Source organism: Lichenostomus cassidix, chromosome 4, assembly GCF_008360975.1.
Source record: "Lichenostomus cassidix isolate B80296 chromosome 4, HeHo_3.0, whole genome shotgun sequence".
In the NCBI taxonomy this organism is placed as follows: Eukaryota; Metazoa; Chordata; class Aves; order Passeriformes; family Meliphagidae; genus Lichenostomus; species Lichenostomus cassidix.
In genome coordinates, this window is record NC_139484.1 from 1,243,171 (window position 1) to 1,255,453 (window position 12,283).

At 41.4% G+C, this 12,283-nt stretch overlaps 1 protein-coding gene across 2 annotated transcripts in view; it reads left to right on the top strand.

Annotated features, from left to right (window-relative positions):
• The first annotated feature begins 141 nt into the window (after positions 1–141).
• Positions 142–12,283, top strand: part of WRN (WRN RecQ like helicase) — a 28,132-nt gene continuing 15,990 nt past the window's right edge. For both annotated transcript variants that reach the window (XM_085057528.1, XM_085057530.1), the window contains exons 1-12: positions 142–247; positions 958–1,073; positions 2,054–2,199; positions 4,917–5,065; positions 6,920–7,069; positions 8,281–8,353; positions 9,296–9,404; positions 9,666–10,071; positions 10,278–10,358; positions 10,702–10,846; positions 11,621–11,696; positions 12,128–12,195. In XM_085057528.1, the coding sequence (XP_084913654.1) occupies positions 161–247; positions 958–1,073; positions 2,054–2,199; positions 4,917–5,065; positions 6,920–7,069; positions 8,281–8,353; positions 9,296–9,404; positions 9,666–10,071; positions 10,278–10,358; positions 10,702–10,846; positions 11,621–11,696; positions 12,128–12,195 (1,606 nt within the window). In that variant the 5' untranslated portion in view covers positions 142–160. The remainder of the gene's footprint in view (positions 248–957; positions 1,074–2,053; positions 2,200–4,916; positions 5,066–6,919; positions 7,070–8,280; positions 8,354–9,295; positions 9,405–9,665; positions 10,072–10,277; positions 10,359–10,701; positions 10,847–11,620; positions 11,697–12,127; positions 12,196–12,283) is intronic.

A 12,283-nucleotide genomic window follows, 5' to 3' on the forward strand; every position in this document is an offset into this window, starting at 1 on the left:
TGCTGAGCCTTGATTATCAATTAAAAAGTGAAAAGTTTCCCATAACTTTATTTAGGCCTGATGATAGTGACAGCTTCATCTCTATATAATCTCCTGACTGTTCTAATTCCTCTTTTTTTTTTTTTTTTTTTTAAACAAAAGGAACAGAAATGTGGAAATAATGGATGTGGTAACTGCTGGCTTGCAGGATAAATATCCCCAGTGGATGCTTACAGAGAGCCAGGAGGAATCTTTGGGGAATAAAAAGGTAGGTCCTGGCTTGGGGACACTTTGCAGGATCCATAACAACCCAACTTTGGAGCCTCTGCTTTTAGTTAGGCCTGTGCCTGTAAAGGAATTCTGATGTTCCTGCTGCTCATCCAGGAATGTTGTCTCTACATCAGCAAGGATGGGGGATTTCTCATCCATATAATTTGAGAGCTCCAAAGGGAATGACCTTGAGCTGTGGCCTGGCAGGGCGGTTGGTTCTGGGAAGACCCTTCTTGCATTTGCATGTGTTCAATTCTCCAGGAGGTTTTGCAGCTCAGATGTGTCAGGTGAATTAATTGTTCATTAATTTTTTATGTCCCAAAAGTGTTAATGTGTCATTGGATTTTTTTTTTTTTCTGTATTTAAGAGCATTTCAGTATGAAAATGCCCACTGGAAGGGAGCCTTCCTGTAACACCTAAAACAGCTTTAACAATTAGGAAATTATTAACAATGAGGAAAAGCAGAGTACTCAGTTCAGCAATTTTTATTCTACAAAGTGGGAGTAAATAATTTGTAGCCTGGATATTAAAAATTAACAGGTGAAACAACCATGACTTTCACTTGTTGTCGGAGTGCTCAGAGTTCAGCAGAGAAATTGAGGCAGGATGCCAAATGTTTTGATAAAGGGGTGAGCCTGGCTGGGATGGATGTCCCTGGTGAGGACAGTGTGGTGGGTACCCAGATCTCTCCCAAATCTTGTTTGACAGAAGCCTGGTGTCCAGAGGAGTGTTCTGGAGGATGGGCTGCCATTCCTGGAGTTCTGTGGCTCTGTTGTTTATAGCTACGAAGCCAGTGACTGTTCCCTTCTCTCAGAAGATATCAGGTAACAGCTCATATTCAGTTTTTTTTCTTTCCTTTGAGTGCTTCTTTCTTTTTGGGGTGGACTTGGCTCTTGTGAATAGTTTTCCATTTTTTGGTGGAAGGTGCCATTGCTGAGCCTTTCAGTCCCTCTAAGCCAAAGCTGTGAAAGCTGTGATGCAGGTTCATTGCTGTTCACAGTATGAATAATTCCAAGAGCTTCAGTGACTTCATGGAGAAGTGTTAATTCCTAACTGGGGACTGCATGTTTAAAGAAAAGACAATAAATTCGTGGTGCTAATACATTATTATTTTCCCCCCCTTTTTTTTTGTAGCACAGCTCATGTTGCTGGGGGAAAAAAATCTGTACAAAACTTCCATTGCTGTGGGATAAACAAAGAATTATCTTTCAAGGGATTATGGGTTGAATCAAGGAGAGCCATTTAAGAGAATAAAAATTATTCCATCATTTGCCTCTGCCTGTCCTTGAGGCTTGTGCAGCCAAGTTTTAGAAGTGAGGGCCTGAAGGCCCTATCCCTGTTGTGTTGTTGAGTGGGAAGAGATAGGAAATTTGGGAGTCCAGTTGAGCCAAGGAAGGAAGGGAGGGTTGGGGAGAAGGTATTTTAAGGTTGTTTAATTTCCCATTATCCTCCTCTGATTTGATTGGTAATAAATCAGTTCATTTTTATGCATTTGCTTTGTGTGTGACAGCAATTGCTGAGTGTTGTCTCCCTGTCCTCCTCTTCACCCACAAACTAAAGTTATTTATAAATAATATGCTACTGTTTGCAAGCAGATCTGCTGAGTTTTGAAGCATTTCATGTGGCTTTGGGAATGAGCAGGAGTTTCACCTCCCTGTGATCTTTGTTTCTGTGTCCTGCACACATGAAATGAAGAGGGTCACAGCCAGGGTACCTTTCACCTTTGTGTAAGGTGGCTTAAGGCTGGCGTTTGAAATGCTGATGGAACAACAGATAAACGTGAGGGGTGTCTGTTTCTTTCCAGGCAGAGTTTGTCAGATGGGGCTGCTGTTGGATTTGACATTGAATGGCCACCATCATACACGAAAGGGAAAACTGCCAAAACAGCTGTAATCCAGATGTGTGTCACTGAGGACAAGTGTTACTTGTTTCACATCTCCTCCATGGCAGGTACTGCACTTCCTCTCTTATTTAGGGCATAAATCCATCATTTTTCACCCCTTTCCCACCTATAATAAAGGGATTTATTCTTTAAAGTGGTGCCTATATATTAAGATAATCTTAATTTGCCATGTGTGCCTGGGAACAGGATGTGGGTTCTGAACAGGGCAGTAGAGTCTTACTTGAGGATTATTTTTCTGTCTGGGAGAGAATATTTTATTCCAGTTTTAAAAATTTAACTCCCTGCACCTCTAATGAGTTTTCTGTTTAGTGCCAAAATAAACAATGAACCTCAATAGAGCAGGCTGTGGTTTTTTTTGTGGTTTTGTTTGGGTTTTTGGGGTTTTTTTAAATTGTCTTCAACAAAAAGCCTCAAAAAAATGATGGCAGATGTGCTGTTTATTCCCAATACCTGCATTAAATGACATCAGTTTTGGGAAAGAATACTGGGTACCTGGTGTGATGCAGCTGTGGGGAGAGAAGGGGGTGTGCTTAGCAGAGGCTGAATTCATTATGGATGTGAATAAAAGCTTCCAAATAGAGAAAATAGGGATGAGGGAAGGAGATGGCAATTTTATAACCTTTGGTTTAAAATGTTGGATTGAAACTATGCCTGTGAGAGGTTTCTGATTTCCCTGGGGGACTCATGCTGAGCTATAATAGCGATAATTTTAATGTTGGTGTTCAATCCTTTGTCATTTAGAGCAAATGGGGTGGAAAATTTAATTGCTGGAGGCTATTCCGTCAGGGAGGCGCAAGAGCACAAAGGAAAATGATGTGAGGAGAGGAAGCTGAGGGAAAAAGAGCTGTAAAGAGCTGAAATGCTTTTGATTCTGGCACGGGAGATGTTTGTGTGCCAGTGCCAAGTGTGGCTGCACGTGGGCTGCTGTGTTGCAGCAAAAGGTGGTGTTTACTTGGGAATGATTTTTCAGAATGCCTGTTCTTGCCAATGGGAGATGCACTTTGAACTGAGGGATTTGTGCACTCTGGTTCCTGTGCAGCAACCAGAACCAATTTCTGCTTATTATGGTAAAATATTTGAGCTGCAGAAATGTTGGCCAAATCACGACAAAATGCAGTAAGTCTTAGCAAAAAAACTTTGTTTTGCAGGAGGAATAAAGAGTTTTTGGACTGTGTATAAATGACAAAATCACATTATTTATTGGGAAGATTGTTCATAATTTTCCATTTTTTAGTATTTTTAAATTTCCATACAGATTTCTCGAAATGTGACCTCTTTCTCAGATTGTAGCTTCTGCACAGTCTTCAACATAGACTTTTTGTTTTTTGTTAGTCACTTTTCTAGGAATGAGGAGGTAGAAATGGGGCACCAGTCCTCTGCTGGGAAGTGCCCATCCTTGAAGGTTTTAATGATGGCTCCCTCGGGTGAAAATCCCTTGTACATTAAGGCAGCTGTGTATGTTGCAGGCTTTTATATGATTGAATTCTCCCTCCTTTGTGGAGGATTTTCTGTGTTTTGCTATGGCTCACATGCTTTGGAAATGCTGTACTTTGCATCTCAGCTGCTGCTGCTGTTTAGGGGTTATTTTACCAGTTATTTTTTCGTGCTTTGGGTTGGACCTGCAGTTTCCCAGTCCACAACACAGCTGACTGTGGCTGTAGCTGCAAATGTACCTGTACAGTGGCAGTCGTCAAAGGGCAGAGATAATTGTGCACAAATAAAATCAGCAATGCCAAGTATTTGTTGAAGTACATAAATACATATTGCAGGACTGAAAATTGAAGTGAAAACCAAGGCAGATAAGCATTATGTGCTTGTGCAATACAATTTGTGTGTTTGTAGGTACTAGATTTGCACTTGAGACTAATTCAGGGTATCCAGCTGTGGGGTCCTGAAGGTATGGATTTAAATAAGACACTCTGAATTTTAAATGGGAGCAAACACACAGGGGAGGAAGAGGCTGTTATTGTTCAAGGATGAAGTGTCTGTGGCTGCTCCCTCCTGTAGGAAACGAGATGAGAAAGCTGCCTGCTTTAATTCAGTCCTGTAAGCTTGAAAATACCCTTTGATCCAGGATTGCTGTGCCATCAGTTTGGGAGAAATCAAAATACAATACTCAGTATCTGTGTGCATCTTTGAATGTTGTGGGTTTTTGCTTGCTGACAAGACTGACATGTTTGGCCTTGGCACAGCATCTGGTTGGTGAATTCTGTTTTCCAAATGCTGTTGTTGGAGCAGCCCAGCCTTAGCTCTGAATGTGTCTCCAGAGAATCTGTGCTCCTGATGATTTTCCATGCTTATGGTTCAAACTGTTGCCCAGAAATGTGAAATAGCAAAAACTGTGAAGAAATTATGTGGAAAATAGTAAAATAACATTTGATTTCATGTAATGAACACTGAATTTTGAGAATTAAAGTATCTTTTCCAGTGAGGGGCAGTCTTTTTGTTATGTGAGTTAACAATCAGAAAGAGAAATTAAATCAAGTTTTGGGGTTTTTTTTACTTGGTTTGTCTTCAGGTGCAGGATGATTTTGTGTGTTACAAATACGTCCTTCTTGCTTGTCTGCAGATGATCCATTACAACCAGTTGATGTTTTCAGTCATTCCAGGGAGAAGTCACATAAACAGAGGAACTTAGGTGACTTTTCCTTTAAAAGTCCAGGGTTTTGCAGATGGCCTTTTTGCTTGGATTTTGTCGTTTCCATTGGATTTTCTGGCATCTTCCACTATTTAGTTTCTCATGTTTGGGCTTAATCTATTTTAGGTTTTCCCAAGGGACTCAAAAGGCTGCTCGAAGATGAAACAATTAAAAAGGTTGGCGTAGGAATTGAGGGAGATCAATGGAAGCTGATGAGTGACTTTGAAATCAAACTGAAGAGCTTTGTGGAGCTGACTGACGTTGCTAATGAGAAAGTAAAACTTAAAATCTTTTTGTTGTGGGAGGGAATCTTGTTATTGTGCTGTGCAAAAGGAGGCTTCCTTGTCTTGATAGGAGTTCAATTCCAATAGCAGATGTGTCCTGTGGAATAAAGCAGAAATCTATTGCAACTTAGTTAGAAACTGTTTAAAAACACCTCTCAGAGCTGCAGAACTAAATGCTGTGTTTCAGTGAGCCAGTTTTTAATCAACATTTGTCCCCTTTCAGGTCTGTTCATTTTTAGTGTTTACAAGATGTAGCTTTTGAATGCAGCTGCAAGTGCTTTTCCTTTAACTCTTAGTGATGGAAATAGCCAGCTTGTTCTGCTGGCAATGGTGTCATTGTCCCAGCAATGGCTGAGCCTTATAAACAGAGTACAAGAAGGCAGTCCTGCTGCCATGGCTTGGTGCTGCTGGAGGGAGGCATCGAGGTCTCCCTTGAGGTCCTCCCTGCAGAGGTGTCTCTGCCCCACAGTCTGGAGCTGTAGAAATATCTTGATTTTTGTGATTCTCAAGCTTGTGTCACCTCAGCTCTGGTGTGGGTGCAGGTTCCAGCACCTGCTCTACAAGTTGTGCTGTATTTGGCACAGCCTGAATTTCTGTTCTGAATTTCAGAGATCATTTGATGCAGGGACACCTGTGCTGACTTTTTAGGGAAGAGAGCCAAAGGTTCATTGCCTTGAAATCATTCTAGTGTGTCCCTTAAAGCTTTTCTTTCTGTATGCACCAGTCTTTTGCTTACCTGTGCTTGGTCTTACCACGCATTTCTCATGCCTTCTGTGATGCACCATCAGCATTTGGAGCAGTGCTTTCCATATGTGCCACTTTAGAGTTTCACTTTCCAGTGGATTGGAAATGGTACAAATTAACTGCTTTGCTCACGAAGGAAAAGGAGCTGTTAGTTCTCAAATTGGGAGTTTCCTCAGTCACCCCCTTTCTCTTATCCCATCATTCAGTTTGGGAAAATTTGTTATGAAGATGAGCGATGTGATCTCTGATAGCAGCTTAAAAGTCTTCTGCTAAAGGGAAAACAAACTAAAAATAAACTTGAAAGAGAACAAAAGAACAGGGTTATATATAATGGCACAACAGGAGGGGAAGGGCTGGGGGAGCCTAAAAAGAACAGTTAGGAGAGATTTTTTAATACCAGATTCAAGGCAATGAGCTGATAATGCTGCACTGCTGCTGTTCAGCTCCATGGCTATGCATGTTTTCCAAGTCAGAATAGCAGCAGGCTGTGCCCATGAGGCCTGGATCCTTGACTCTGAAGTAAAGTTTCCCAAACTGGCTCTTAAGACAATAGTGTGCAGCAGCTGTGATGGACAAGGGATTGCAAAAGCAATTGGAAACAACAGTGTGGTGGGGTGGCTTTTGGAGACTTGGGATGAGCTGCTTCCCAGCTCTCAGAATAGTGGTTAACGTGGGCTATAGCTGTGCTCTTCTGCTTTGTGCTTCACTTCAGCCTTACAAAAGATGTCCATCACTCACAGGCAGGCTTTAATATTCCTGGGTTTTATTAAATAAATCCCTGGTGTTTGAGACTGAGTTTTTCTAATTAGAAAGGCAAATAACAAGAAAATCCTGGAGGAGAGAGGGGGTGCTGTTTAAGTCTAGGGCTTTTATTTTGTCAACCCAAAGATGGTTTTTGTACAGATATTTTATATTTTTGATAGTGTGATAGCACTGAGAAGAGTTACCACTTTGAAAAATCAAGTATTTTTTGACTAACTTAGAGCTATTTGCTTCTAACAAGGGATTGAGAACGCTTTGCTCTTCCTGGTGAGGTGTGGGTGCTTTCCCTTTTAAACAAATCCTCTTCTTTTGGTGTTTTGTTTGGGTTTGTTCCCCCAGCTGAAGTGTAAGGAGATGTGGAGTCTCAATGGCCTGGTGAAGCACCTTTTTGGCAGGCAGCTGTTGAAGGATCAGTCTGTCCGCTGCAGCAACTGGGAAGAGTTTCCACTCAACGAGGAGCAGAAGCTCTATGCAGCCACAGATGCCTATGTATGTACCACAGGGAATCACCATTCCAACCTCTGGGAATAAATCCCTTCTCTAGTGTGCTCTTAGCTGCTGGTTGTGTCTTTATTCCCTTGTCTGCAGGTGCTTGCTGTAGCTTGTTACCACTTCTGGATGTATTTTCTTCTGGTTTTGTCATCTTCATTAGCTGCTTATGAACCAAAATCCTGTTAAATATAGTATGTGAGGTGAAATTCAAAGGCAACTTAGAAGAAGTACAACATTTTCTGGTGGATAATACAGGAGAACCACAGTGGGGATTATCAGGAAGAGTTTAGTTGCATATGAGTTTTGTGTTTCTCCAGAAGTCCACGTTTTTTCATTATTTTGGATGAAGTTTGGTTTATCTGCAATTCTGTGAAGGGCTTTACCAATATGCTGCTGGGTGCCGCCTGCTTCCTGGGAGAAAATCATTCCTTATGGCAGGAAAGAAAATCTCTTCAGTCTCTTATTTCTAGGCTTAGAGGAAGGGAAGTGGGACAGTGGTTTCTTTCCTGACTTCTAGTTTAGTTGAAAGTTCAGCTGTGGAGGGTTTAGCACCTGTGAAGACCAAACCAGTAAGGAAAAGATCTTAAATTTTTTTATGCCTGGTTCAGCTTTTGTAGGTGGTTTTTTTCTAGACTACACATCTTTCCCACTATGCTCTGTTCACCTGGCCTGCCTTTTGGAGCCTCCCAGGAAAACATGAGGGAGTAACTTGTTTCTTTTTTAACACGTGTAGCCTAATTAGCACATTGCTGGCTTTAGGCTGTATTTTTCTGTTAGAACTCATTATTCATACCAAGGGAAATACTAAACACACTGAATCCATCTTGGTAGGTTTATAGTTCTTCTCCTGGAGCACAGCATGAAATCTGAATGAGGTGAGCAGATGGTGAGACTGGAGCTGAGTACTGGGAGCTTTCTGTGGGCAGCGAGCTTGCTGAGATTAACCTCTCTGGGATCTGTGTAAGAGTATCCATTCCAGAGGGAGTCCCAAGTCAGCATTTGGCCTTCAGTGCAGCATTCTGTAACATGAAACTTGGTCCTGATGGACAATGCAGTCAGGGAAGTTGCTAGTATGGTGTGAGTTGTATTCCAGTTTATAATTTTGCTGCTCACAATGCATTGGTGCCATGCTTTGCCTGATTAACTTTTTTTGTTATTGCTTTTTCTCTGTGCAGTACTGAGTACTAATTATTTCCTTTCTCTCTTAGGCTGGCTACATTGTTTATGAAAAACTGAAAAATATGAATAACGGTGACCGGAAATCATTTAGTGTAAGGAAAGGTAAGTTGTCCATCCAAGCATAAGGAATTTATTCAATGTATGAGTGCATATTCCATTTCCTAACAGGTTTTTTTACAGTATCAGGATTGTTTGGCTTCTTGGTGATGATAGATCACTTCCAGAGGGAGCAGATAGTAAAACCTCTTGGATGCCCAGGGTAACCATACTCTGTGACTGTTTTCCATACTGCTGTAGGAAGGCAGTCTTAGGATATTGTTTGTTTGTGTTTGTCTCTGCTGAGATGGGAAGAATTCCTGCTGTCATTCTGGTTTGTTTATGGAAGCACTTCAGTGAGTTAATTTCAGTGCTGCAGATGCAGGGACAAATACCTTAAGATTAAATTAAATAAGGCCACAAAATAAACCATGTTAGGAAGTAATGTTTTTATTGAGGCATAAAAATAGAACCCAAATATTTTAGAGCAGCTTAACATTGTTTACTTCATCAGAGGTGATTGTAAAATCTTAGTTTTTGTTTAGTTCTGTGTTTCATAAAGAAGATATTACAGGTAGCTCAAGGCTGAAAAAGAGGTAGTGAGGGTTTTTTTTCCTTTTTGTTTTCACTGAATTTGATTTTTCTGTCAAAGGCAGAAGTGGCAGCACTGTACCCTTGATAGGAGGTGCATGTTTTTGGCCTTGGTTTAGTCAGCATATCTTGTGTTAGCAGCTCTTTTCTGGGAGCTGGAGGGAAGCAGGGAGGGATCACTTTGTAATGGTCTCCTTGCGTACCTGTTTTCCCTGAGCACGTGTAATGGAAGACATGCAATGCTGAAATACCTGGAAGCTTGGCCTGATTTCCCTGTGCTTGATTTTTAAGCTCTGGAAAATGCTGTCTTACTAGCTGTAGATCTTGTAGGAATGCAGTTGCAGGAATGTGAGTTATTTACATATAGGTGTTAGACCCCAATTATTATGAAATAACCAATTGTTACTCTTGTTGCAGATGCCACATCTGACGGTGTGAAGGAGCGCTTGACTTCACTGGCTCAAGAGATAATGGACCTGGCTTCTCATATCCCTGACTCTTCTGGACACCTGGAAAACTTCCAGAGGTCAGCTTTTTGCTGACTTGTCTCTACCTCCAAGATCAGTGGTTTGCTTTTGATATCTGTTCATATATATGTATTTTTGTTTTGTGGGACCTCAGATATGTTATTTTGTTTGTAATTTTCCAAGAAATTTGGGGTTTTAATATGTAGGAATGTGTTTTCACTGGTCTGATTGCAGTGGGTTTGACACTGAACTTGCCTGAATTTTGTTCTGTAGTGACTGCCTCTATAATTTTGGTTTACCTTCCTTGAATTGCCTCCTAGGGCTTCAGAAATCCTAGCTGAGATATCAGAGAATGTCAATGCCTTAAAAACCACACTGTTGGGCTCAGGTTCCCCTTCTGGACTGCAGAGGAGCTGTGGTGCAACTGCAACACATTTTGAAGTCAAGTCAGCAAACGTGGAAGCACAAAACGCAGAATGTGCTGAGCAACCTGAAGGTGACCTCAACATCTGCTCTGATGCTACACTGGCTGCCCTCTGGGAGGGAGAAATGAATGGAGAGGAGGCACAGAGAAGTAACACTGCTGTGGAAAACGGGACTCCAGCAGCCAGATTGACAGACAGAGAGGACAGAGATGACTTCATGTCCCTGGACATTACTGAGCAAGAGCTTCAGGTCTTGGAACGTCAGGCTGCAAAGGAATTGGTCAATGAAGCAGCACCTGAGGTAATGAGAACTTGTTAAGTTCTAATATTTATTTCAAACACTTTGTTTTTAATGGACAGGCCACAGAGCTGAATGTTGAGCTTAACTATTTTCGGTAAGAAGTTAAATCATACAAAGAAGCGGCTTATAGTAAGTGCAAAAGGTTGTAAGGTTGTGGGTAAAACAGAAATGACTTTGCTGCTAAGAGAATCGTGTTGATTTTGTAGGAGGCATGTTCCACAGACAATGAACAAAATGTTTCCTGTGTCATTGAGAGTGATGAGGAGCTGGAAATGGAGATGCTGAAAGTGAGTGCCTCAGGGTTTATTTTTCAATGTTTTTCTAATGATGCTGCTCTGGGATCACAGTGGAGTGGAGCACAGTTAAGGGGAGGGACTATGAAGCAAAACAATGCTGCTTACAGAAGATGGACAGAATAAACACGTGGATACCTAAAGAATTCAATTTACTGGTGTTAGACTGGAGTATCAATTGTGTCCTGTGGCATCTTTACTATACTAGCTTGGACTTGATCCACCCACTAGACTTAAGTTGCAACTAGATTAAAACTTGGTTTCCATATCATATTACCTCAGATAGGCATTTTATCTACCCTTTCAAACTCCAAAATAAGTTTTCTCAATTTCTCAGTCTCTAGAAGATGTAGATGATTGCGAAGGAGTTTTACCTGAAGGAGAGTCCAGTAAAGCCAGGAAAACTCATGACCCAGAAGTGGATGTAGCACCAGATGGTGATGAAGATGAAGGCATTGAGGAAGAGGAAGAGGAATGTTTTGGTATGTTTTTTTTCTTTAAATTTTAGTGCCCGATAAAATAAATATTAAAAAAATCACTCTCTGTAGAAGCGGCTGTGGACGCACAGTGAATTTTAGTGGTTGGTTTCTCAAACCAGGAAATCTCACCTGGGTTTCTAAGGGAGAACTTGCACTGTGTCAAGATGAAAACAGAAAGGTGTGGCTGGCAAAACAGAGTGAAGTTCTGCTGTCATTAGCAAATGTCTGCTAATAGGAGTAGAACGGATGTGGGGGTGTGGAGGCGCTGCAGAACTGAGGGGACCTGTTCAGAGCAAAGCAGGGGGGAGGTGGCACCTCACATGTCTGCTTTTGCTCTTCTTCTGTTGCTGCTTCATGGCAGAATTCATAAGAAATTCTGCCTTGGGGGTGTTTCTGACCTGCTTTGGGGTTGTTCCTGTGGAGACAAATCAAATGGGGAAAGAAAGCTGCCATGTGAGGAGAAACACACCTTGACTTGTTTGGATGAACCTGTTCCAGATGATGCAGTTATGCATTACAGTCCTAATGCTTTATCTCATTAATCAAGCCATATGTTCTCCTCCTCGTGCAAGGTCTCTGAGGAGCCTCTTTGCTTTTTTAATCCTTCATTCTAGCCTGAAAATATCTTGAGTTTGATGTCTCTCTTTTCATGGGAGTTGCCCGAATTCTAACCCCTGGGCATCACAAACCGTGAGCAGACTGTTGTTTGTGGAGACAGTGCTTTATCTTTTTAAAATTTAATCCCAAATGAGTGTTTTCCCCTCTCTCCCACTAAAGATCCACTGCTGCCAGAACCTGGAGAAAGCCATATCACGTGTCTGAAGACCTATTTTGGGCATTCTTCATTTAAACCGTGAGTATATTTTCCGTTAAAATGGACACTCTGGGGTGCATTTTCTTGCCCTTCTTCCAACCTGGATAATGTTTTTATTACTACTTACTTGAAAAAAATGCAAACAAACAAATCTAGGTCATTTTTGCAGACTCTTGTGTTGAAGGTAACTGATCCACCAACACTCTGAAAACTACAGTTATTATTTGTGATCTCTTGTGAATGTCTGCGTCAAGTGCTGTGTGCCTGAGTCCTGTTAGAGATCCCCACTCTGGCACTCATGGCCCTACCTGCAGTACTTACGAGTGTCTGAGTGGTTGCAGTGTGCAAACACTCCAAGGCAGCCTCAAGGGTCCCTTTAACCCACAATTCAACAGAATATGCAGTTTCATACAATTTACTTGTTATCTGTGGTGGCAGAAATCAAGTATTCCCCTTTGTTTAATTTTAAGGGTCCAGTGGAAAGTGATCAATTCTCTTTTAGAAGACAGAAGAGATAATCTTGTTGTCATGGCAACTGGTAAGTTACCATTGCATCCTAAGAAACAGCAAAAAGTCATTCCCGTTTTTGGGGGAGTGTAGTAAAACAAACATGACTTGGTTTTTTG